Consider the following 26,439-nt stretch of genomic DNA (forward strand, 5'->3'; position numbering starts at 1 on the left):
TGCCAAAATGTATTTATCTATTCTACTATTTATGGATATCTGGGTAATTTCCAGTTTGAGGCTATTATAAACACCACTGCTATGAACATTCTAGTAGATGCATACACATGTCCACATACCGAAGCAAGGAATTACTGGGTCATAGGGTCTGCATATCTACAATTTTAATAGATACTGACATACAATTTACAAAATTGATTGTACCAATCAACACTCCCATGAGCAGTGTACAAGAGCTCCTGTTGCTCCAAATCCTCACTCACACTTGGTATATTCTGTCTTTTTAATTTTATTCATTCTACTGTTTGGATAGTAGTGTTGCAATGTGAATAAAATTTGTGATTCCCTGATAATTAATGATGTTGAGAACCTTTTCACCTCTTTTTCAAGGTATCTAAGTCCTCTTCTCAATTTTTCTATTGCATTATGAGTCCTTATTGTTTTAAATTTTAAACCATGTGATATGGTTTTAAAAAGTAAATTTAAAAGTAATGTAATTAACAATACAAATAAATTCCATTAAGTTCTATGCTTCATGCTCTCTCCTTCTTAGAGATGCATATTAGCATTTCAAAAGCTCCGAAAAGTTCTACATTTTTCACCACCACAAAACAGTTTAGAGAAATGTTGTCTCCCTTCTGATATAATTTTCATGGAATTAACAATTGTCTCCTTTTTTTACTTGTATTTTTTTTACAATTCATTCTCCAATTTTATCCCATAGTTCATTAGATCTATCAAACATCTATCAATATAATTTCTCAAATACTCAAAATTAGATAATCTATCATTTCAATTACTGTAACTACTGTTTTCTCTTGAAGTCTGCCATCTCCCTGTTCAGTGAAAATGGGTTGCTCTCTAATTCTGCCATATTTCTCTCATCCTGGAGTTTCCCTTCTTAATTTCCTGGTCGGGTTTTCTGGATCTCATGTCTTTCTTTTTCTTGGCCTACTCCCATGTTTTGCTGAACACATTCTCTAGGAGCTTTCTTTAAAAAAAAAAAATGACATGGAAAGAAAGTATTTCATCCTTCTATATGTGAAAATGTTTTTATTCTGCCCTTATATTTGATGGAAAGTTTGACTATAGAATTCTAAGTTGGAAGTTACTGTCCTTCAGAATATTGGAAAAATTTCACTTCATTATATTTCAGGATAACAATGACTTAGTAACATTGTTAAGAAATTCAATGCCATTCTAATTCCCATCCCTTTAATTTTTGTTTCTGCCCTCTGAAAACGTTTAGAATCTTCCCTTTAGTGTTAGTGTTCTCACCTTTTTAATGATGTGCCTTAATGTAGGTCTTTTTACTTGGTGGGCCTTTAAATATGAAGACTCCTGCCCTAGCAAAATTTTTAAAATTATTATTTTGATCATTTCTTCCCTGTTTATTTTTTGTTCTCTTTTTCTAGGACTCAGGTTTTTAATTAATTGACTGGATAAACATGTCAGGCCTCTGAGCCCAAGCTAAGCCATCATATACCCTGTGACCTGCACGTATACATCCAGATGGCCTGAAACCACTGAAGAACCACAAAAGTGAAAATAGCCAGTTCCTGCCTTAACTGATGACATTCCACGATTGTGATTTGTTCCTGCCCTTCCCTAACTGATCAATGGACCTTGTGACACTCCTTCTCCTGGACAATGTGTCTCAGGAGCTCCCCACTGAGCACCTTGTGACCCCCACCCCTGCCCGCAAGAGAAAAACCCCCTTTAACTGTAATTTTCCACTACTTACCCAAATCCTATAAAGACTGCCTCACCCCTATCTCCCTTTGCTGACTCCTTTTTCGAACTAAGTCGGCCTGCACCCACGTGATTAAAAGCTTTATTGCTCACCCAAAGCCTGTTTGGTGGTCTCTTCACACTGACGCGCGTTAACAGAATGAATGGATAGAAAAGTCTTCTGAGTACTTTTTAAGAAAAAAGCTTATTGGCCGGGCGCGGTGGCTCACGCCTGTAATCCCAGCACTTTGGGAGGACAAGGTGGGCGGATCACGAGGTCAGGAGTTCGAGACCAGCTTGGCCAACACGGTGAAACCCCGTCTCTACTAAAAATACAAAAATTAGCTGGGTGTGGTGGCGGGCGCCTGTAATCCAAGCTACTTGGGAGGCTGAGGCAGGAGAATTGCTTGAACCAGGGAGGCAGAGGTTGCAATGAGCAGAGCAGAGATCGCGCCACTACACTCCAGCCTGGGTGACAGAGCACGACTCCCTCTCGAAAAGAAAAATAAAAGCTTATTAAGCAATAAAGCACAGAGTATCAGACCATATGTTTAGCGCTGAACATTTTATTATAAATGATCAAAAATGTTTAACACACTATTGTTTACAACCTCCCACTACTGTAAAATCTAACATTGCTACTTTCATTTCAGGTAATGCAAAAATACAAGAACCATTAGCTGTCTGTAGGCAGAAATCTGTTCGAGTCATTCCTTATTACTGAATCCCTAGAATTAATTAAACATCTAGTATGGACTTGGTATTGTATATAACATTTGCACTCATGTCTTACAAAACAGTCATCTAAGTAGAAAGGTATTCAAGGCAGAAAGATGGAAAAACGTTTGCAGTCTTTTTTGGTTGGCATGAAACACTGACTGCATTCCTCCCAGATTTATAAGAAAGAAATATTTGCAGTCTTACCTGGAGTTAGATGGATGGACTCTCTCAAGGTCATTTTTCAATCTCTGCACATACATACTCATGGAAGTAAGAAAGGAGAGGGAGAAAAGGCAGATCCCCCGTAACAGCGGTTAAACACCTGAACTTGCTCCACTATGACAGGGTTTATCATCCACCTCTCAGTCCTCAAGTGGCTGGAAATATGGAAATTGGAGTCCAGGTAGACAGGTGAGTGTACAACCTTTTAAGTGTGGAGCCCTCGGAATTCACAACACTCCCCAAAAAGCTTCCTGCGCAGGCGCAGAGTCGGAAGGGAGTCGGAAAGCAGACCCCGGTGCCCCCTAATAAAGCCCCCAGCCGGACGCTGCCACTACCGGGGTTTGGCAACTTCCGGAAGACCTGTGGCCCAAAGGAGAATCCTGTTGGGGGCGGCGGGGGCCGGTGGCCGCTAACCAATCCGACACCCGCCAGCAGGATGAAGAGAGGGGCTTTCCCAAAAGTAAAACTTTCCCAAACCTGGGGGATGGGAAGAGAAGACAAAAGGAGCGCCTCTGGCTCCCTTTCCCACTTCCCAGCCGCCCGCCCCAGCCCTCGGCCTCGGCTGCGCGACCCGGGCGGAGGATCCCGGCCGCAGGCCGAGGAGAGCCAGGCGGGAGGGCCGCGAGCGGGCTGCCCCTCTCCCCGCCTTGCTGTCCGCCGCTGACGTAACCTGCGAAGTTTGGGGAGGGAGGAGCTCGGGCGGCCGGAGCTGGTCGCTGCGCGCGCCGGGGAGGGCCGGGGCTGCGAGAGAGGAAGCTCTTTCGCGGCGCTACGGCGTTGGCACCAGTCTCTAGAAAAGAAGTCAGCTCTGGTTCGGAGAAGCAGCGGCTGGCGTGGGCCATCCGGGGAATGGGCGCCCTCGTGACCTAGTGTTGCGGGGCAAAAAGGGTCTTGCCGGCCTCGCTCGTGCAGGGGCGTATCTGGGCGCCTGAGCGCGGCGGGGGAGCCTTGGGAGCCGCCGCAGCAGGGGGCACACCCGGAACCGGCCTGAGCGCCCGGGACCATGAACGGGGAGGCCATCTGCAGCGCCCTGCCCACCATTCCCTACCACAAACTCGCCGACCTGCGCTACCTGAGCCGCGGCGCCTCTGGCACTGTGTCGTCCGCCCGCCACGCAGACTGGCGCGTCCAGGTGGCCGTGAAGCACCTGCACATCCACACTCCGCTGCTCGACAGGTAGGCAGCCACTGGGGTTCCCTGGAAGAGCCCTCAACTCCTGCATCCCCTCAAGCCCCCTGACAAGCGGGCTCTAGAACCCAAATGGCAGTGACCGCTTGGGGCCGGCCTCACCTCGTCACCTCTAGGCAGCCCTTCAAGCTTGGGAGGTAGGGAGCACCGACCCTTCAAGCTCTGGCACCGTAGGGAGCACAGGCTTCTCTGGAGATGCAGCAGTTGCATTCCTCCACACATCTCTCCATTACCCTTTCTCTCCTTCCCTCTTACTCCTAGGCGTTCTGGCTCCGTACTCCAAAAATCAGCAATCACTGCCTAACTCTAAACGCTGGGTTTATTGAAATTGATGTGTGTTTATACATAGTGGGTGTGGGTTTTGTTTGCTTTGTTTTTTCCTTATTTTTGAAATTGGGCTGTAGGGCTGCACTGTCCAGTAGGTAGCTCTTAGCCACAGGTGGCTATTGAGCACTTGAAATGTGCCCGTCCGAATTGAAGTGTGACCTAAGTGTAAAATACCAGAGTTCGAATGCTTAGTATTTATTAAAAAAAGAACTTATAATATTTTATTATTTGTTTATTGATTATATGCTGAAATAACATTTTTGATATCTTGGGTTAAATATAAGATTAAAATTCATTTTATGTGTTTCTTTTTACTTTATGTGGCCACGAGAAAATTTTAAATTGTATGTGGTGGTGTTCACATTATATGTTTATTGGACCGCACTGCTTTAGAATCAAGGATGTTTTGCTTCTTATTGTTTTTATTTTGGTTTTGGTTTATTATGTGTTGTCAGGAACGTTTTATATCAAACTCAATACTAGCAGTTCAGTTTCTCCCAGTCTCAGTTTCTCTCACAGGGAAGATTAAGTAGAGGAAATGTGTGCTATTTTTGCCACAATAAATTGAACCAAGACTGTTAAATGGCCAGAAATTGTAAATGGCTTTCACTTATTGGTTTGTACAGGTTTTAAGGGAAGGTTAGCGTTAGTTTCTGTTTTCAGAAGAACATTACAACCGCGTGCCATAGACCTGTGACTGTGTATTAGTCAATGGGTCTGGTCACTAGTCTTGTGTATTTTACTTCCTACAGGGATTTAACTAGGCCCAGCATTCAGTTCTTAGTGAGTTAACATCCATGATTACAACATTCTCTTCTCCTCCTCCTGTATCTAATGTGAAAATACGTCATCCCCGATGCCTGATTGGCCAGAAGCTGTGAGTATCCAGCATCAGATAAATTCCTCAGCTTCCGCCCTGCCAAAGTTACTGGATTTTCACCTGCCTGTGGCTTTTCTTCATTGTCTCTCACTGTCAGGCTTCGATGGCCTAAATGGCACAGGAGATTTGGGACACCTCTAGAGCTTGTTTCCACTTCTTGTCTATCATACTCCAGATTCAGTGATATACAAGGTGTGGTGTCTGTTTACTCCAGGCCTTATATTCTGTGGAGCAAGTGCTGGACAAGTGTGTATATGTGTCTGTAGTCAACTTTTAAGGGTGGTGGTTGGTTAGAGAGGGTGGATATATGTTAGAACCAGTTATGCAAACACTATATGGAAATGTAGCACTGATGGACCCATTAGGTATTGAAAAGCCAATTGATCCTCCCATTTTGGGTGCTGCTTCTCAGGATTTTGATTTATCTAAGCTTTGTGCAGTTTGGGGACCAAGAAGTGAAGAGGGAGTTTCCTTCCCATACTCATGAACAATTTTCGTAGTCTAAAATTCTTCACTGAATTGGGTAGGAAATTAATTCTGTCTTCGAGGAAGCCATAAGACCAGCGAAACACTCTGGTATTACTGCATCACATTCTTTTCTCCAATTTGTTACTTAAGATCTTATCATTGCAGTATTTATGTAGTCTGAGCATTAGATGAGGCTATGCAGTTGACTCACTGGTGTCTCTTTCCTCACTTATAAAATACGAATAATAAATACATGTGTTTCTCGGACTATGGAGAACAATGTTTGCATTGTTCTTTGGGATGACCTGAAAGAAAAATAAGTTTATGCAATGTTACATGCTCTTACTTTAATGATTGGTGAATCAGTCTCCATAACCTGACTTCTATCCGATGAGTGGACCTTCCCCAACAATCTTCCCACCCCTTATGAGTAATGAGTCCAATTGGTTGTTCAAATACCCTGTAGATGACATAACTTTTCTGATTAAATTTTTGAGTTAATTTTGGTGATGTGACTATAGAAGCTGTACTTTACACCTTTATTTTCAAAATGTAAAAATCAATTTTTAAAATCTTTTGGCTTTAAAAAAAATTTCCCACTCACTCAATCTTGCCAAAAATCTACCTTCAAGAACTTTCCTACTATATTCTTTGATCAAGCAATAGGGTAGAAAGAATGCAGGCTTTAATGTCCCATGATTGCAATTCAAATCTGATGCCAACCCTGCCACTTATTAGTGTGACCATTAGAAAAGTATTAATTTTTCTGAGCCTCAGTGCCCTCATTTATAAAGTGGAGATAATGAAACTATGTTTAGAGGGTGATCTTAGGATGCTAGTGCATATAAAGTGACTGACGTGTAATAGGGTCACAGTGGAAAGAAGAATGCCTCTTAATGGGAGGAGGAAAGAGTGTGTGAAGTGTCACTGAGACTTCTGCAGCATGCACTCTCTATTGTTCTTAGTATCCAGGAATCTTCAGGGTCATCCTCTGTTGTTGGCCTAAATCTCTTGGGGCAGATACGGAACTATTTCCATCTAGGGAATAAACGTTTAATTAAAATGGGTCTCACAAACTGATACCGGTTTCCTAGCAGTTGGAGTATTAAGTGATTGAAGGACAGAGAATGAGAGAAGCTTTTCACTTTATGCCTTCTTGTTACTCTTGAATTTTAAGACATATAAATATATGACCTATTCAAAAAATAAATGATGAAGATTCTTTTGCTTTGTTTTTTTGTTTGTTTTTAAAAGTAGTCCTCTTAGTCTGGTCTAGAATGTCTGTTGCTATTCATATTTCAACAGCCATTCATTCAGAGCTTGGGAGGTGTAAGAACTAACTTATCATCATTACTTACCTAATAGGCTTCTCCTGGAAACATTTCTATTTCTGTCATTGCTGCAGCCAACATCCGGTCACTCAGGGTAAAAAAATAATGACATCTCCAATTCGTTTTCATTTTTTTTTAACCCCCTACAGTCAGTCACTACAACGCGGGCATTCTATTCACTTAGTGTTTTTCTTTCCATTTCCACTGCTACCTTTGTAGTTTTAGGTTCATGTATTAACTGGTATTAAAATCTCCTAACACCTGACTTTCAAACTCTACCACTTTCTACTAATCCTACATCTTGTTGCCAAATTAATCATCTTAAAATTGTATTCTACTGTCATTCCCCAACTCAAAAACTTTCAGTCACACCAGGTACATTGGCACACCCCTGTAGTCCCAGCTACTCAAGAGGCAGAGTAGGGAGGGCCAGTCTGGGCGACATAGCAAGATCTGGTCTGTTAAAAAAAAAAAAAAAAGTTTCCAGTGTGTATTCTGTATGTTAAAAAAAGCAAACAAACCGTCAATCACTTAGTGACTGCTAAGTGAAGTTTCACCACCCTAACCAGGCTTTAAGACTGAGATATGTCCCTAACCTGTCTTATTCACCTTCACTCCTTTTATATTACATAAAAGGAGTGCATTAAACAATTCACAATTTCCCAAATTTAGCCTTCCCTTTAATTTCCTTGAAATCATTTGATACCTACCTATTGGACATCTGATACAATTGAGCCCAGGAGTTTGAGGCCACCCTGAATAACATAGTGAGACCTTGTCTCTACAAAAAACAAAAATAGGCACGGTTGCATGCCTGTGGAGCTAGCTGGCTGCTGGGGAGGCTAAGGTGGGAGGATGGCTTGAATCCAGGAGTTTGAGGCTATAGTGAGCTGTGATCACACCACTGCACTCTAGCCAGGGTGACAAAGAAAAATAGAAAAAAAAATAGTTAAATATGTATTTGTTTTACATATGAATAAACAAATGAACCTGGGAGCCAGTTACCCCAGCAATCTATTAATATTATTGAGCATTTACCTGTTCTCAGTGTTCTTTTCCTGAGTTCTGGTATATAATTTATAAATATTACTGACTTTTATGCAGCTATTGAATCTATAACATTTAAAGGTTTTAATATTCAGGATATTTGGAAAATGTTTATATGGTATGCAACCATAAAATTTAATATAATATTCTAATAAAACATGCTCATTTGAATACAATGTAAACTTAATCATGTAATTAGTTCAGGCACCAATTGTTCTAACATAGATAGACTTTATAAATTTAATACTATGTTCTTTCCCATTCCTAGGATAAGTACAATAATAATAAACCTGTGTTTAGCACTTTTACCTGTCAGTGGCTTATAGAAGTTATTTTGGTCTCTAAACAGACCTGTGGAATATATAGGGTAGGTATTATTTCTATTTTAAATATGATGAAACTAAGGTGCAGAGAAGTTGCATAATTTACATGAGGTCACATAGCTAATTAATGAAAAAAAATCCAGGCTTAGTCTTATAGGCATGATAATTGTATATTTTTTATTACTTGAAGTAATTATGCATTTTTTCTTCTTAGTGAAAGAAAGGATGTCTTAAGAGAAGCTGAAATTTTACACAAAGCTAGATTTAGTTACATTCTTCCAATTTTGGGAATTTGCAATGAGCCTGAATTTTTGGGAATAGTTACTGAATACATGCCAAATGGATCATTAAATGAACTCCTACATAGGGTAAGTATTACACATTTTTAGTGGCCATAATTGCCATTTTTACTATTCAAACTATATTTTACTTTGATTTTATATTTGATCAGATTATTTAGGGGTATATAGATGAATCAAAGACTATCACAGGGATAAAATTTTACCTTTTGTGACATTTTTGTGTTGATTAAAACACTGTGGATTCAGGCCCTGTACTCTAGATTATTTTGCCTGGGTTACCATTCCTAACATTTATACCAAATTATAGTATTTACATGCATATTACATGGGTAGAAATGGAAGAGATAAACTCTGCACACTGTAAAATCCACTGTTAAGTGATATTTTATTTTATATTAATAGCAATTTCAAATTCAAATTTAATGTTATTAATACCAGTTCATAAAGTTCTGAATTAGCAGGCCAAATATTAATAAATTATCTCTGAATACCAGATACATTAGCTTTTCTAATAATAGACAGTGGTGTGAGCCATTTACCCTTTTTCCCAAGGTACCAGTCACTCTCTCTTTGATTATGAATCCCTTGAGTAAACAAATTCAGGGGTCCTCATTCTCAAAATACATGTATTCATTATTAATATTATCATGAGTCTGTAGTTTCAATAGATCTTTTTAAACTACTTGGTCCATTTTTTGAGGGTTGGCTTAATTAAAACTGTATTAATCTACAAAATCCAATCAATAGATACTCTCAAATGATAGTGTAACACAATGCCCTGTAAGTGGCCAAGGGAAAGTGGGTGCCACTGTCAGTCAGTCATAGAGTAACTTCCTCTCAGTTTCAGAATACATCACATTCTATTCATGACTTGTGACCATTTGAAACAAGGATGGAATAAGTAACTGGTGTCAGTCTGTAAGATTTGTATAACTACCACAGAGCCAAGATACAAATATTAATAAATCACAATTTCTCTTTTATTTTTGTTGAGAAATGAGTATAAGTAGAAATCTAACATTTTCTTCCCACACCCCAGCAGATACTCTGGCACCCAAATTTGCAGCTCGCTGGAAATTCTACAGCCTCCTCAAGGGGGATTGCTAACTCCTGGAAAAAAATCATAAAATATAGAGTGAGCACTTCTCTCCCTTGTCTCCATGATCACAAGCCCCCATATTATATTATGCTGCAGAGAGGCCTGGTAACTGCTTTAAACTGCATAATTTTCAGAAAAAGTTACCTTTTTTACAGATTAAAAGATTAAGTTTCTCTAGGGGACAGGCCTCTGTGTATGCCAGAGAAAGTAATGTTCCACGTCAGCTTTTTGTGTTTCTTTTGGTTTCCTGTATTGCATTATTTAGGGTGGGATTTATCTTGAAGTGCCCTCCCCCAACCTCACAAAATTCATTGAGAAAACTCAAGATGTATCATAAACAGTCTAAAATATTTTGAACCACTCCCCTTGCCAGATTGATCACTGAACTATAAGCTGACGCATTGGCAGAAAAACTTCTCAAGAACAGTTTTGTACTTTCAGTAGAAGCAGTCTTTTTCATAGCATTTAGAAAAATGTGGTATGGTGCCTGGTGATTCATCGTGGATCTTCCCAAATTGCCTGATCTTCCGAAGTATGTTCATTCTCCTGGGAAGCCACATTAACTTTTATGTTCAGAAAACATTTATTTTAAGAAAATTCAGATGGATATTATTTGAGTACTATGAAAAATAAAATGTTATGTTTTAAATGTGTCTGTTCTATATAGTTTTAGAAACAAAAATGAGTGTCCCTTCCACAAAAACAAAACAAAAGGCTAATTTTATAAGCTGGAATGCAGATAAATTAATTATATGATTAAATGTATGATAAATTAATGCTTAGTCAATAAATACAATATGATCATAATTTGTAACTGATGCAGTGATTATAATGTATGATTTTATATTAATAGAAAAATTAAAATACAAATTTTGAATGAATGCCTTGGTATTTACTAGAAACAAACTGTCTGTAATTTTGTGTGTATTTGTGTGTACTCAAATTACCTGATTAAGACATAGAATGAGGAGGTGGATGTGGGTGTAAGTATATGACTCTGGCTATATACAGATACAAAGTAATTCAGATTTGTGTCAGTTGAAGAAAGACCCAAAACCATGTAGTTGCATGACCAATATAAACTAAAAGGAAGTATTGGTGCCATAAAGTTATCATAATTTTCTCTATAAAGTGAGGAAAGTAAGACACAAAAATGTTAAACCCTATCAAATTGGTGCTATTTTATAAAAATGAGCATATGTTTTAACCTTAGTTTATACTGTATTTCCTCATGGAATATTTAACTTTCTAAGTGTGAAACATAGTGAAATTTGGACTAATTTCATTTTCTTTCTTTTCACATATATATGAAGAAAACTGAATATCCTGATGTTGCTTGGCCATTGAGATTTCGCATCCTGCATGAAATTGCCCTTGGTGTAAATTACCTGCACAATATGACTCCTCCTTTACTTCATCATGACTTGAAGACTCAGAATATCTTACTGGACAATGAATTTCATGTTAAGGTAATTACTTTTTTAAAAAGTTTATGTTTCCTTGTCCTTATAGTTTTAAAAATACTTTTTAGTTATTTCTTCGACCTAGCCAATTTCATGTCTCTCCTTAGAGATAGGGACTAATGAATAGTAATTTCCATAGCCCCTAATTTCTATCTTCTATTCTCCTTCTTCCTACTGCAGTTAGGAAGTTATTCCTAGACAGAGATAGAATTATGGTACAAAATACTAAGCCATTATGTTCCTTAATTGAATTGTCAAGATCACCTTTTTTTTTACTTTTTATTTTAAAATTATTATATATTTATAGGAAGTTGCAAAGGTAATAAAGAGGTTTCATGTATCCTTCACCTGGTTTCCCACATTGTTATATCACACATAATTATAGTATAATTTCAAGACCAGGAATTTGACATTAGTACAATGTGTGTTCATAGTACTATTACTTTATCACATGTATAGATTTGTGTAACCACAACAATCAAGGTACAGCACTACTCATAACATCACCACAAAGATACCACTCATCCTACCTCACCCACTTCCTCCCTACCACAATCTGTACCCCTAACAACCACTAATCTGCTTTCCATCTCTTTAATTTTGTCATTTTGAAAATGCTATATAAGTGGAATCATATAGTATGTGATATTTTGAGATTGGCTTTGTTCACATCACATAATGCTCTTGTGATCCGTCTAAGTTGTGCTTGTAACAATAGTTGTTTTTTATTGATAAACAGTATTCCACAGTATAAATGTACCAAAGTTAACCATTCAGGAACATTTTGGTTCTTTCCATTTTGGGGTAATTATTTACAAAGCTGCTGTGAACAAAGCTGTACAGGTTTATGAGTGAACATAAGTCTTCATTACTCTGTGATAAATGCCCAAGAATGCAAATGCTGGGTCATATGGTAAGGGTGTTTTTAGTTTTTAAAGAAAGTATCCAACTATTTTCCAGAGTGGCTGTACCATTTTACATTCCACCAGCAATGTGTGAGAGATCCAGCTATTCCGCATCATTTTCTAAAGGGATTCCTTGGTTTTCTTACTGTTGAGTTTTGAGAATTCTGTATATGTTACAGTAGTAGTTCTTCATCAGATATGTAGTTTGCAAATATTTCCTCCCAGTTATAGTTTATCTTTTCATCCTTTTAACAGGGACTTTCACAAAGCAAAATGATAATACCAAATGCCCACCAGCATTTGGTATTATCACTGTTTTCTGTTTAGCTGTTCTAATAGATGCGTAGTGATATCTCATCTTGGTATTAATTTGCATTTTCCTAACTGCTAATGATATCGAACACCTTTTTATATGCTAATTTGCCACCCATACGTGGTTTTCAGTGAAATGTCTCTCATGTCTTAAGCTCATTTTCTAAAGGGATTCTTTGGTTTTCTTACTGTTGAGTTTTGAGAGTTCTGTATTTGTTACAGTAGTAGTTCTTCATCAGATATGTAGTTTGCAAATATTTCCTCCCAGTTATAGTTTGTCTTTTCATCCTTTTAACAGGGACTTTCACAAAGCAAAAATTTTAATTTTGATGAAGTCCATATTTTTTCTTCTATGGATCATGCTTTTGCTGTCATCTCTAAGCACTTTTCACCAAGTTCTACTTACTGAAGATTTCCTTTTTTGTTATCTTCTGTAAGTTTTATAGTTTTATGTTACATATGTAATCTGTGATCCACCTTGAATTCATTTTTTAATAAGATGCAGGACTTAAGTGCTGAAGACACTGGCTATTGTGATTTCACAGCTATTCTATATCTAACTGAGTGTAAATAAAAAGTAGTTTTTGAGTAATTAATACTAAATGTAACTCACCATATTTTTATGTATCATTTTGCTATACTTCTTTTAATAACATGTAATCAGAAAATTATTATAAATATAAAAAATGTTCAAAGAAATCAGTAATAGAGAAGTTGAAACAACAGGGAAATTAAAACAAGAAATGTGAGAGAAAATAAGTGGGAAAAATTTTTATTGAAGACACTCCTCTCCTTAGAATAAAGTGGTAGGGGAAAGGAGAGAGAAGCAAGCTGCTGCCTCAGTATTGCTAAGAAAAAAAGAGACTAATCTATTCCATCAATTATAGAACCATCAAGTAGAAGTACCTCAATGGTCAACTAGTTCTCTGATACTTCACTGCAACAATCCCTGTCTCCCAAAGCAGTTATCCTGTAACAGGGAGTCTTAACATCCTTAATTGAATAATTGTGACATTTTCTTAAATGATCAACCAAAATTCCTTCCTGGTTGCTTCCACCCATTGATCCTACTTCAACTTTTTGTGATAAACAGAATAAATCCAATTTAGTTACTTCAGCAAGACAGCCCTTTCAATATTTGAAGATAGCTATGAGCTGTCTCCCAAACCCTCACGTACAAGTGCATTTTATCCATCTCCCTGATAAATACCCTTTAGTTCCTTCAACTCGTTTTCTTATTACATTACATGGATTTTAATCCTTGGTGCTATGTAGATGCATCATTTTGTTTAAATCTCACTTAAATGTTGATCATCAGAACTGAACACAATACTATTTTTGGTGTGGTTTGATGAATGCAGACTTTAGTGAAAGTGTCATTTCCTTGGCCCTAAATACTTAATAGTTCCTTAATAATTCATCAGCTTTCCAGGGGTAGTCATATCACATAGTTCAAATTGGGCTTAGTGTCAACAAAAAACCCTTGGAGGTTCTTTTTGCCACGTATCGTTGCTTAAGCCACCTCTTCTTAAGCAACAAAGTACACAAAATAATGTACTTTGCAGAATACTTTCTAGATATGATCAAATTTTATCTTGTTAGATTGGAGCAATTGCTTCAGTCTCTTAAGACCTTTTTGAATGTTATTTCTATAATCCAAAGGTTTTAAGTTTCTCTCCAAGTTTTGTGTGATGCTCAAATTTAATTAGATAATTTTTTGTATCTTTAAGTCATGATTAAATATGAACCAGTACAGAGCTTGAATCAGAGCTGTATCACATGGCCATAAGAACCTTCATCTGGGTCAATATCAGTCCTTTTGTTAATCCGCGCTTTTGGAGAATACTCATTCAGTTTGTCTGGAATACTCCTAAAAGTGCTATTATACAGCCCATATTTCTTCATTCTGTCCTTAAAAATTTTATGAAAGTCTTTGCTTAACTGCTTTTCTCAGCTGTTCTCATGACTTAGTCATCTTGGTCCTTTTCTGTGAATTCAATTTTAAAATTCTTGATTATTTTTATTTTTTTTCTTAAATTGACTCTTTTATTGTAGCAAATGAATGAAAAATTCATTTATTCTACCACTCCTTTTTGGGAATGGAGGCCATAATTTTTTTATCTCAAATTCATCTAAATGCTAATAAAAATTATGTATTTTGTTAAAATGGGTAAAAAATATAGGAGGTAAACAATGGAAACAAATGATGTGCTGCATGGAGCTCATTTCACTCTGCTGAATTCTAAAGTATGCAGTAAAATATTTTAAGTAATTTCAGTGTCTTTTAGGATTTCCCATACTCCCTTGTCAATTAAATATTATTTCTGTTCTTACATTTTGTCTTACATTTTTAAAAAATAAAGTAAAAAATAAGGAAGCTTTTAAATATTTAGTTATAAGATACTGTATAATATATGCATAAGATTTACAACTGAAGCAAAACTGTACAGGACATATCAAAGGCACAGAATATTGTCACTGATAATTCTTTAGGCACCCATTGTATTGGACATAAATATGTTTTCTCTGCAATTATACTGTTTCCATGAAATACTTCTTTTAGTGATCAGCATAAAATTGTATAATAATTACCTTTACAATTTTGAGATTTAGTGTATTTCTTAATTTAAGGATGCTACCTTTAGGGCATTATTAATACAACTGTATAAACCAGAATTGTAAACAATGACCAGTGACAATTGCATGAGATGTGAGTAGACTTGGCAGCTCTGTGAGATGTAGGAAGCACATGGTATCAAGCTATATGTCATGAAAAGTAAGGTGTGCAAGGTACATACTCATTGAGAATATCAGACAAAAAATGCCTCTGCTTAATTTTCAAAAATTAGTCTCTCTTTTGAAATTTGTAATGTTATATTAAACTTTAACTCCGTATGTATTGCTCCTAGAGTTATTTGGCTCAGCAGTGTGGAATTTAATTTTGTAAGAAGTTGGGGGAATATACAGAAATAAAATATTAAAATATATTACATTTTCTCTGGTTTGATATCTAAATACAGTGAATATACACAAAGATAGTTGACTTTTGGACTTTTTAAAGAGGAAATTTCTTAATTATTTGCTCTTGTCCCTTACAGATTGCAGATTTTGGTTTATCAAAATGGCGCATGATGTCCCTCTCACAGTCACGAAGTAGCAAATCTGCACCAGAAGGAGGGACAATTATCTATATGCCACCTGAAAACTATGAACCTGGACAAAAATCAAGGGCCAGTATCAAGCACGATATATATAGGTAGAGTAAAGTTGCTTCTGCTCAGAGTTAACCTTGTCTCAGACACAAAATTAGTCAACCAGAATTTTGAAGCTACATTTTAAACTGTGATTTTTATTCTTCTCTCATAATTGTGGTGAAAGTAAACTTGAGGCCCCACGGTGATTAATATTTTTCAAATTAAGGAAATTTAATGATTTGCTTTAAGAAACTTTTACATCCTTTAAGAAATTTTAAAGCATCTCTTCTTATCCTATCAATTTATAATATAATAGTTAAGGATTTTTATCATATGTGACTTGGAAATGCAGAGGGAAACAGTGGTTCCTAACATTTTAGCTTTAAGTTTCTCAACCTGTTCAACCTTTTAGCTTTTGATATCTACATATCTTTTTAGATAAATAGACAAACTCTTAATCACACTGGGGATATTTCTATTTAAAGAATCCCTAATATTTGTATATGTGTGAATTTTTTATACAACAAATCAATGGGTTTGATAAGATCATTTTCATATTTCAGATGCATATTATAATCTCATAATGCAGTAATAAGCATAACACATTGTTATTGACACTGGTTATTTAACCAGAATAAAAGGAAGATGATTATTTACACAGGTTTAGGAGATGGGGACATTCACCTCGTGTATAAGTTACTCTTATCTCTTTTAATATACTAATGAATGCAAAAGCAGACTCTCTAAATTTGCTCTGAACACATTTTATATTCCTTTAAATGGCTTTTTGCCATCTTTAATAAATAACCTGTTAATGAATCATTTTAGGAATGAATGCTATATCTCTACCAGAAAACTATATATTTAATTAAATTGCATATTCCTTTTCTTCAAAAGCATTTTAATTTTTGTTATTTCTCATTAAAACCAAAGCCAGCCAATCCGTTTTAGTGGCTACACTAAAACAATTCATACAGTGTCTTTTACATTCACATTGTGTGAATATCAGAAACTGTCCTTTTATATTTTGTTTTCTGATATTTTTAATTCATTCTGAATGATGTACTGAGGGGAGGAGAAATGTATTTATAGCTTCCTAAGGTAGAGATCATGTTCTACCCAACAATTCTTAAAGCTGGTTTGATTCTATAAAAATGGGCCAATAAATCTGCCAGTCATTCATTTTGTGAATTTTCCCTTTATGTTCAATTTCAATATTCTCTGTCAGGGAAAAATGAGGAAATATTATTCCTTTATTTGGGTAGGAATTCCCTCTGTACTCCTCGCTCTCCCTGTAACACAAGGTGTTGGTAGTAATAAATTCTATGTGTCCATTTTGAATGCATGGTTAATGTTGGGGTGTGGCAAAATTCTTATATCCTATTTAACCATTTATTCTAATTATAAACTCTATGCAGCTTAACCCTGTAATTGACATCTGAAGTTAAACTGTAGGCAAGATATTTCCACTACCAAAGAAGATAGTGCTGAGAGCAGAAAAAAGGCAGTAGAATAGAGCTCCATGAGACAATTTTTTTCTTGTTCTTTGTTCTTTGTGAAAAATAATATCATTTAATTAAAGGGCATAGCTTATCTGGGTGTCCAAGAATTAAATCATCCACAAAAAGTTAATCTTGCATGTAACGTTAAGCTTGTATTACAGTAATTTCCTAATTTTTTAACTTAAAGTTGATTTTGTTTCCAAACTACATGAGCATTTATCATCTTCATTGTATACAGTAATTCTTTGCTGCCTTATCACTTTGAAAAATGGTATCTTCAGTCAGCTTTTAAAAATAGTGCTATTTTAGTTTATTATGCAGAGTTCATTTAAAATATGTAACATGTATGTTCTTATGTTAAACAGCTATGCAGTTATCACATGGGAAGTGTTATCCAGAAAACAGCCTTTTGAAGGTAAGTATGTTTTGACTTTTTTATGCTCAATAACATCATGTTAGTAGGTCACTCTCAGAACTATCTAAAAATCATGTTATTTTAAATCTGCTTATTCATTTTGTGGAAAACACACTAAAACAACAATTTATCAGTTGTGAATGCATCACATACTGCAAAATATACTGGGTTAAGGATCCAGTTGTGAGTCTACTATATACTGGAAAATGTACTGGATTAAGGATCAGAAAAACCCAGATTTTAATTCTTGTTCTGACAGTAATTAGCTCTGTGATCAAGTCACAAAATCTCTTGCGTCCTCATTTTTGTCGCCTGCATAATAAGAATTTTAAATTACTATTTCCAAGTTCTAGTCTAGCTGTAAAATTATTTATATGATAATTTAATTACTACCCCCTCTATAAAGACTAGCAAATATTGAAGACTAATCTGTCCTTTTTATTCCCTGAAAATATTGTTTATTTCTTTATTTTGAGGTTTGTGTAGGTCAGCTTGTTGTGTAACAAAAAACAACCTCGGAATCTCCGTAGCTTATGAAATAAACATTTATTTCTCATTCACATTAAATATTAGTTGCTGTAGCCCTTCTTAGTTCTGCTAGGTTTCGCTCAGCTCTGCTTTACAAATACTCTGTTGACCAAATCCAATCACATGGTCAAGCCCAAAATTAATGAGGTGAGGATATAAACTCCTTCCATAGGAATCAGGTAAGTCTGGCAATGGTTTGGGGTATATATATTCCTTTTACAGAAAGGGGGGTAAGGCATCATTCCTAAAATTTCAATATTCACTTATTTTCTTTTAGTTAGTTTTAGATGTAAGTAATATGCTTAATCATAATATATTACTAATGAATGCAATCTATTTGTTTTGACAGATGTCACCAATCCTTTGCAGATAATGTATAGTGTGTCACAAGGACATCGACCTGTTATTAATGAAGAAAGTTTGCCATATGATATACCTCACCGAGCACGTATGATCTCTCTAATAGAAAGTGGATGGGCACAAAATCCAGATGAAAGACCATCTTTCTTAAGTGAGTATATAGTTTTAACCTAGACTCTTTGAATTACAGAATTAGTTAATATACTGTGAATAAAATATTCCTTGAAAAATTGTGCAAATTAGATGACTAGCTAGAAGTTGTTTAAATTATTTTCTGTCTTATCATAGCATTTATATATGAGTAACTCCTTCTAGAGCAGAATTGAGAATTCCTAACAAAAAAGAGAAATCGTGTGATAGGAGTAACAATTTCTTTCATATATTTAACAAATATGTCTTAAACCCCTACCATGTGCTATGTATATACTGGAGTGAGCCCTGGGAACAGAGTAGTAAACAAGACAAACTTTCTGTAGCTAGTTCACATTCTAGTTGAGAAGGCAGAGTGAAAACAAATAAATAAGCAAGATACACAAATTGTGACAGTCTTATAAGGAAATAAGCAAGGTAATAGACTAATTAAGGGAGGGAAACAAAGGCCTTTTTTTAGGGGCAAACATTTGAGCTGAGATTTGAAGCTTGAAAAAGAGCCAGTCATTCAAATGCTGAAGAAAGAGTATTCAGCCAAACAAAACAGCAAGCATAAAGGCTCTGAGCCTAGAAGAGGAAAAAGTTTTATATTCTCAAGAAACAGTGAGAAGGCCTGTGTGGCTGAAATATAGTGAGCAAGGAAAGGAATTAGATGATATTGGAGAGTTAAGAGAGAGGCTATTGGCCATCATAAAAAGGTTAGATTTTTATTGCAAGTGCAATGGAAAGCCATTAAAGTATCTTTTGCAGCGAAGTGACATGATCTGATAGAAGTTTAGGTGAAATTCTTACTGCTGTGTGGAAAGTTGATTGGAGAAAGACAAAAGTGGAAGCAAAGAGGCTAGAAAAGACACTTTCAGGAATATTCTAATTAAGGTGGAAATTCTGAAGACAGAAGAGTTACAGAATTAAGATAGTATTTCAGAGGTAGAATGGATCAGACATCCAAATGTAAATGTAGGAGAAAATCTTCATGACCTAGGGTTAGGCAGAATCTTTAAATATGACATCAAAAATAAATAGGATTCATTAAAAAATTTATAATCAGACTTTGCAAACATTGGAAACTTTTCCACTTCGAAAGGTACTATTGAGAAAAGAGAAAGCCAGGCATTTAGTGTCCACGACTTTAGTCCCAGGTACTTAGGAGGCTGAGGCAGGAGGATCACTTGAGCCCAGGAGTTTGAGGATGTGTAATAGTGCACTGTGATCGTGCCTATGAATAGCTACTGCACTCCAACCTGGGCAACATAGCAAGACCTCATTTCCAAGAAGGAAAAAAAAAGCAGAGCCACAGACTGGGAGAACATATTTGCATAACATGTATCTGCTAAAGGGCTTGATTCTGGAATATATAAAAAACCCTGACAAGTCAATAATAGGACATGTAGCCCTATTTTTAAATGAGTAAAAGATTTGAATTTCACCAAGGGAGATATACAAATAGCTAAAAAGCACATAAAATGATGCTTAATATTATTAGTCATTTGGAAATGCAAATTAAAACTGCAATGAGTTACCACTTCATACCCACAAAAATAGCTATAATTAAAGACAGAAAATAACAAGTGTTGACAGTGATGTGGCAGAACCAAAATCCGTATACATTGTTGGTGGGAATATAAAATGATGCTGCCGCTTTGGAAAACGGTTTGGCAGTTTCTTAAAAATGAAAGATAAATTTACCATACAACCAAGCAATCCACTAACAGGTAACCCAAGAGAAATGAAAACATATGTTCACACAGTTGTATGTGATTAGTGATAGCAGCATTGTTTATAATAGCCAGCAAGTAGAAACAGTCATAATTACTGCTGCTACTACTACAACAATACATGAATCTGTTGTTCCAGGAAGAGTCCAGGATCCTAATATAAAATTGAACATCACTAACATATTGATAGTCTGGACTGGTTCATCTAAGAAGGGAATATACATAGCAAAGAGAGGACCCATAGTAGAGCTCTGAGGCATTCCAGCACTTAGAAATTGAGAAGAGGAAGAAGAAAAAGGATTAAGGAAGAGAAGACAGTAGAGAGTGTAGTCCTTGTGTCTTGGAAGTCAAGGAGGGGTATAGTCGGACATGTCTAATCTGCCAGGAGGCCAAATGAGATAAGCAGGATTTTCCAACATTGTCATCACCGGTAATCCAAACAAATGGAGTTTTAATAGAGAGATGTAAACAGAAGACTGATGTACATTTAAAAAAATAGAAAGAAGTGAAGGCAAATATGGAAAATTCCAGCAAGATGCTTGGCTCTGAACAGAAACAGAAAAAAATGAGGTGATAGCTAAAGGATGATATGGGGTCAAAATTTTTTCCTATGGCCAGGCACAGTGGCCCATGCCTGTAATCCCAGCACTTTGGGAGACCAAGGCAGAGGGATTACTTGAGTTCTGGAGTTCCAGACCAGCCTAGGCAACACAGCAACACCTTGTCTCAACAACAACAAAAAAAAAAATTAAAAAATTAGCCAGACATGGTTCGTTGCCTGTAATCCCAGCTACTTGGGAGGCTGAGGCAGGAGGATTGCTTGAGCCCAAAATGTTGAGGCTGCAGTGAGCCTTGATTGTGCCACTGCACTTGCACTCCAGCCTAGCTGACAAAGCAAAATGCTGTTTCTTAAATAAAAAAAAAAAAAATCCTGGAGAAAGATAAGATTACTAGTCAAATGATCCAGTAGAGAGTCAGAGATTGTCAGTGCAAGAACTGAGAGAGAGTATCAGAAACAGAATGCTGGAGAGGTGGAGGAAATGGTATTCAGAATGCAAGTGATACTGTTTACATTTGTATGAGTATATGGACACTTTTTTCTACTGTAAGAGAAATGAGGTTGGACAGATGGATACAAGTACAAGAAGTTTGTAGATCTGGTTGTAGAACTCTGAAGGAATTCCTTCTCATGGCTTCTATTTTCTCAGTGTAGTATGAGAGCAGATGATCAGCTAGCTCAAAGGAAACATGGAGGATGGGATGTAAGAGGCTGAAAAAGGGAAGATAAAGTACAATGCCTATTACCCCTGCCTTCCCTTTCTAAGTTCAGAATATATTAAGAAAAAGCCGAGGAAGAAAGATAGATGTTGATCAGAATATCAGTTTCATTACTGATAAAGCTAATTGGAGAATGAACCTTTAGATCTGCAGCCAAATGGGTTTAGTAGCATTTTACCCCTACAGTTGATAGCTTTACCAGCCCACCACAGGCCTCACCCTGCTTCTACATAGGGAAGCAGAAAATGTATGCATTCTTTAGGCAAGCTGACTTTTAAAAGAAGGAGAAAACTGCAAAGGGACCAAATAAGCATGCTTAGTTTTTCTCCAAGTTTAATAAATGAGGTAAGTCTGAGGGGCAGAAAGGAGCTGGAAGAATTCCTCCTATACTTCTCCTTCCTGAGGATTGAACTGGAAATGTCATCTTCCTGTTGGAAACATGAAGAAAAGGACTTAAGTGTCTCCTCCAACAGTACAAGATAATTATGTAAGACAGCAATTCTCAAACTTTTAGATCTCAAGACTCTTCAAAATTATTGAGGACTTCAAAGAGCTTTTGTATGTGTGGGTAATATCTATTAGCATTTACTGTATTAGAAATTAAAACCAAGGAATTTTAAAATGTAGGAATATACAAGAACACATTCCATTATCTGTTGAAGCAGTGATCTTATGACACCTTATTTATGGGCCTCTGGATAAATCCACTATATACTTGTTTGGGGATGACAGTGAACAGGGAAAATAATGTCTTAGTACTTGTTATTTTGAATATAGTTTTGACTTCATGAACCCTCAGGAACCACCCCCGCCAGGGGTCCCTGGACCACACTTTAAGAACCACTTATCTATGAGAACAGAATAGTAGATGTATTTAGGAAGCAAAATAGGATTGCTGAGAAGTGGTATTTAGTGTCTAGTTTGGGCCGTTAATTTAGAGAAACCAGCGACCCCACTTCTGGTCAAGATGGAGTAACTGGGGCCAATTTACCCTCCTGCCTGAAACAACCAAAAAACCTAGACAAAATATGTGAAACTGGTTTTTAAGACACTAAATATCAGGAAACAAAGAGCAGCAATCTCTGATGGATAGGAAACAAATGAAGTGAGCCTTCCGATTGCCCTGCTTCCTGCCTTGAGAGTTTCTAGATGCAGCATGGGGAGAGAAAACAGGTGGAACCCAGTGGACACTCAGGATCAAGGAGACAGGGATGACAGTGTGGGTAGACCAAGGCAGACAGACTTCACAGGACATTGCACCAGAAGGGAAAAGGTACACAGAGTGAGAACCCCAGAGATTTGCAGAGGGTTCCTCTCAAGTATTCAGTGGAGCACTGATCAGTACAGGGTGAAGTCAGTAAGCCAAAAGCCAAAATCTTGAGCATAGGAGAAAGGAGAAGTTTGCAGAGAAGTAAGTATTGCCTAATGGCATGAACTTTAGAGGATCTAGAATTTTCACAGAAAGAAGAAATTACGATTTGGAAATGGCAAAGAGAGGACAACAGAGATATATACCCTTCCTCATGGCTCTGGAAAGAAAGAAACAAAATGTGAACCCATTACCTTAGCAACTTTTGATTTGTAAATATAATGCTGATGAACAATGGATATAACTATTGAATGAAAAATACAATGCATTGTTTTTCTAGTAATAAGAACTCAGAGTTTATTTTTAAACTGTCTTAACTGAAATGGCCTATAAACATATCCAGCTTTGTATCTAATAGTACAGTGTGAGTGTGTGTGTGTGTGTGTGTGTGTTTAATTTATCACATTTCTTACAAAGTACTGTTGTCTGCCTTAGACATTTTTCATTTATAGCCATTGGGATGCTACTGGTTTTGTTGTTATTGTTAGGTTTTGAACTTTGTTTTTAAATGGAAGTACGACTTTTTTTTCCTAGGATGACTGTTTCCTATTTTCAGTGGGAAGGTACCATCATTGATTTATAAACACACTACTGCCTATACAGCCTGTCCGTTTTATTTTAAGGCTCTGGTGTATATTGGAATGTTGAAAAGCAGATTCTGGGAACCCGAAAGGGAAAGGAAGAAAAAAAGATCAATAATAAGGAAAGTTTAAGTGTATTCAATAAAGAAATTCTGTCAATAGGACCAAATGGAAGAACATGAAATTACAAAGGGATCTCTAGATACCAGAGTAAGCACAAGATGCCTACTTTTGGACAAACCTACTGAAAAGAAATGAAAAGTTCACAATGAAAGAAATTTTAATAAAAAAATTAAGGAAGCTTGAAAAACTAAAAGCAAGCAATATTTTTCCTTTTTTTAAAAAAATATAGGTTAACTGAATTAAGGAAAAGAGGAAGATTAGTAAACCTTTGTTGAAAAAGTAACTAGAGAGTATATATTCTGAAAATGGATTTAACTGTTCAATTAATATACATATTAAATGGCAAAGTAACACAGTAGCAGAGAGGAATCATATAATAAAGATTATTTTTTTCAAAAGCCTATCAAAGTATAATTTACTTACCATAAAATTTATCTATACATTCATTGACTTTTTAGTATTAATAATTTTACAGTTTGCAACCATTACTATAATCCAATTTTCAAGTATTTCCATCACCCCCTACAAAATCCCTCCTAACTATTTGCAGTCACTGCGTGTTCTCACCACTAACCCTAGGTAACCAGTAATCTATTCTCTGTCTTTCTAGATTTGCCTTTTCTGGATATTTCATATAAATGGAATGATAACAATGTGTGGTCCTTTTGCATCTGGCTCTTTTCACACTTAGCATAATGTTTTTCAGGTTCATCCAGGTTTCGGCATGAATCATAGTTCAGTAATTTATTGTTGAATAATACTTCATCATATGGATGTATCCCATTATGCTGATCCATTGGCCAGTTGATGAACATTTTGATTGTTTCTACTTGTTGCCTCTGTGAATAATGCTGCTATGACTGTTCACATACAAGTCTGTGAACATATGTTTTCATTTCTCTTGGTTAATTATCTGTGAGTAGAATTGCTGGGTTATATGATAAATTTATCTTTAATTTTTAAGAAACTGCAAGCTGTTTTCCAAAGTAGCTGCATTATCTTATTCCCACCAGCAATGTATGAGGGTTTCATTTTCTCCACGTCACTGTCAACACTTCTTATTTTCCTTTTAATTATATTTTAGTGAGTATGGAGTGATATCTCATTGCAGTTTTAAAGTGCCTTTTCTTATGATGTTAAGCATCTTTTCATGTGCTTCTTGAAGACATTTGTATATCTCCTTTAGTGAAATTCAAATCTTTTACTTGTCTTTTAATTTTGCTATTTTTCCTATTATTGTCATGGGTCTGTATATATTGTAGATACAAACCCTTTAGCAGATACATGATGTGGAAATACAGTGTGCAAGGCTGCAGCTTATCTTTTTATTTTTTCTTAATACTGTCTTGAAGTGCAAAAGTGTTCAAATTTTTTGAAGTCCAATTTTTAGGGGTTTTTTTGGGGTTTTTTTTTTTTTTTTTTTGAGATGGAGTCTTGCTCTGTTGCCCAGGCTGGAGTGCAGTGGCACAATCTCGGCTCACTGCAAGCTTCACCTCCTGGGTTCACACCATTCTTCTGCTTCAGCCTCCCGAGTAGCTGGGACTGCAGGTGCCCACCACCACGCCCAGCTAATTTTCTTTTTTTGTATTTTTAGTAGAGACGGGGTTTCACTGTGTTAGCCAGGATGGTCTCAATCTCCTGACCTGGTGATCTGTCCGCCTCGGCCTCCCAAAGTGCTGGGATTACAGGTGTGAGCCACCATGCCCAGCCCAATTTTCAAGTTTTTTAATGGATTTCATTCTTGATGTCATATCTAAGAACTCTGCCTAACCCAAGATCATGAGGATTTTCTCCTATGTTTACATTTAGGTGTGTGGTTCATTTCAAGTTAGTTTTTATGTGTAGTGTGATATAAGTATCTAAATTTATCTGTTTCCAGGTGTATATCCAACTGTTTTAGCATCATTTATTGAAAAGGCTATCCTATCCTTTCCCCATTGAATTGGCTTAGCACGTTTGTCCAAAAACAGGTGTTTTTAGATTCTCAACCCTATTCCATTGTTGCTTATGTCTATCTTTATGTCAGTAATAAAAGCTCGTAAAACAGCTGAATGTCATCACTTTGGGGAAAAACTGACTTGAGGCCTTGTACATTAAATGTTAGCATTTCACTTTAATACTTAGAAGCAATCTGAACTCAACCTGTATTTTTTTCTCTTATGTAGAATGTTTAATAGAACTTGAACCAGTTTTGAGAACATTTGAAGAGATAACTTTTCTTGAAGCTGTTATTCAGCTAAAGAAAACAAAGGTAAGTTGCTAAATGAAATGCTGGAAATTAGAAATTTAAACAACTATATAATATTCATGGAGATTTTTAGTTAAGTGTAGTTTTTAATATATATACTTTACACAGATATAAGCTACAGTTTTGGAGTGAGAAAATTTACCAGAGACTATGAATACTACTTTTCCTTTGTCACCAAAAGCTTTTCTATTTCATTCAAATGGCCACCTTCAGATTTTAAAGACATTTCCAGGACCAGGCGTGGTGACTCACACCTGTAATCCCAGCACTTTGAAGGTCAAGGCAAGTGAATCACTTGAGCCCAGGAGTTCGAGACCAGCTGGGCCACATAGCAAGACCCCACCTTTATTTAAAATGTAAAAAAAAAAAAAAAGACATTTCCAGAACCCTTATATATCAGATGTAAATTTAAAAATGTGTAATCACAGCCAGTTGTGTACAATGAATGCACTGAGCCATTAGAGGTGTTTGTTTTTTTTTTAATGTACATTTATTTTCCCAAAGTTGTAATGCCTAGAGAATAATAGATGTCTGGGTTCTCGCACTTCTCTTTTTATTTAATGTACATTTTTTTCTGAGATTCCTTGCCAAGTTTAGCTGTAGAATTTTTATTAAATTTGAGACCAAAGTGTGTTTGTGGTTTGTTTTTTCATTTTTC

At 36.3% G+C, this 26,439-nt stretch overlaps 2 protein-coding genes across 53 annotated transcripts in view; one reads left to right on the top strand and one right to left on the bottom strand.

The window, feature by feature from the left end:
• Positions 1-3,743, bottom strand: part of LOC134810891 (uncharacterized) — a 190,638-nt gene extending 186,895 nt beyond the window's left edge. For all 50 annotated transcript variants that reach the window (XM_063817298.1, XM_063817294.1, XM_063817259.1 and 47 more), the window contains exon 1: positions 2,656-3,743. In XM_063817298.1, the coding sequence (XP_063673368.1) occupies positions 2,821-3,714 (894 nt within the window). In that variant the 5' untranslated portion in view covers positions 3,715-3,743 and the 3' untranslated portion in view covers positions 2,656-2,820. The remainder of the gene's footprint in view (positions 1-2,655) is intronic.
• Positions 3,007-26,439, top strand: part of RIPK2 (receptor interacting serine/threonine kinase 2) — a 33,688-nt gene continuing 10,255 nt past the window's right edge. Inside the window, exons 1-7 of one of the 3 annotated variants that reach the window (XM_519850.7) lie at positions 3,007-3,849; positions 8,452-8,605; positions 10,952-11,107; positions 15,417-15,574; positions 17,380-17,429; positions 18,307-18,468; positions 25,699-25,784. In XM_519850.7, the coding sequence (XP_519850.2) occupies positions 3,677-3,849; positions 8,452-8,605; positions 10,952-11,107; positions 15,417-15,574; positions 17,380-17,429; positions 18,307-18,468; positions 25,699-25,784 (939 nt within the window). In that variant the 5' untranslated portion in view covers positions 3,007-3,676. The remainder of the gene's footprint in view (positions 3,850-8,451; positions 8,606-10,951; positions 11,108-15,416; positions 15,575-17,379; positions 17,430-18,306; positions 18,469-25,698; positions 25,785-26,439) is intronic. The other 2 variants (XM_016959650.3, XM_054657391.2) reach the window with 2 other exon arrangements.

This window comes from Pan troglodytes, chromosome 7 (genome assembly GCF_028858775.2).
Source record: "Pan troglodytes isolate AG18354 chromosome 7, NHGRI_mPanTro3-v2.0_pri, whole genome shotgun sequence".
NCBI lineage: Eukaryota > Metazoa > Chordata > Mammalia > Primates > Hominidae > Pan > Pan troglodytes.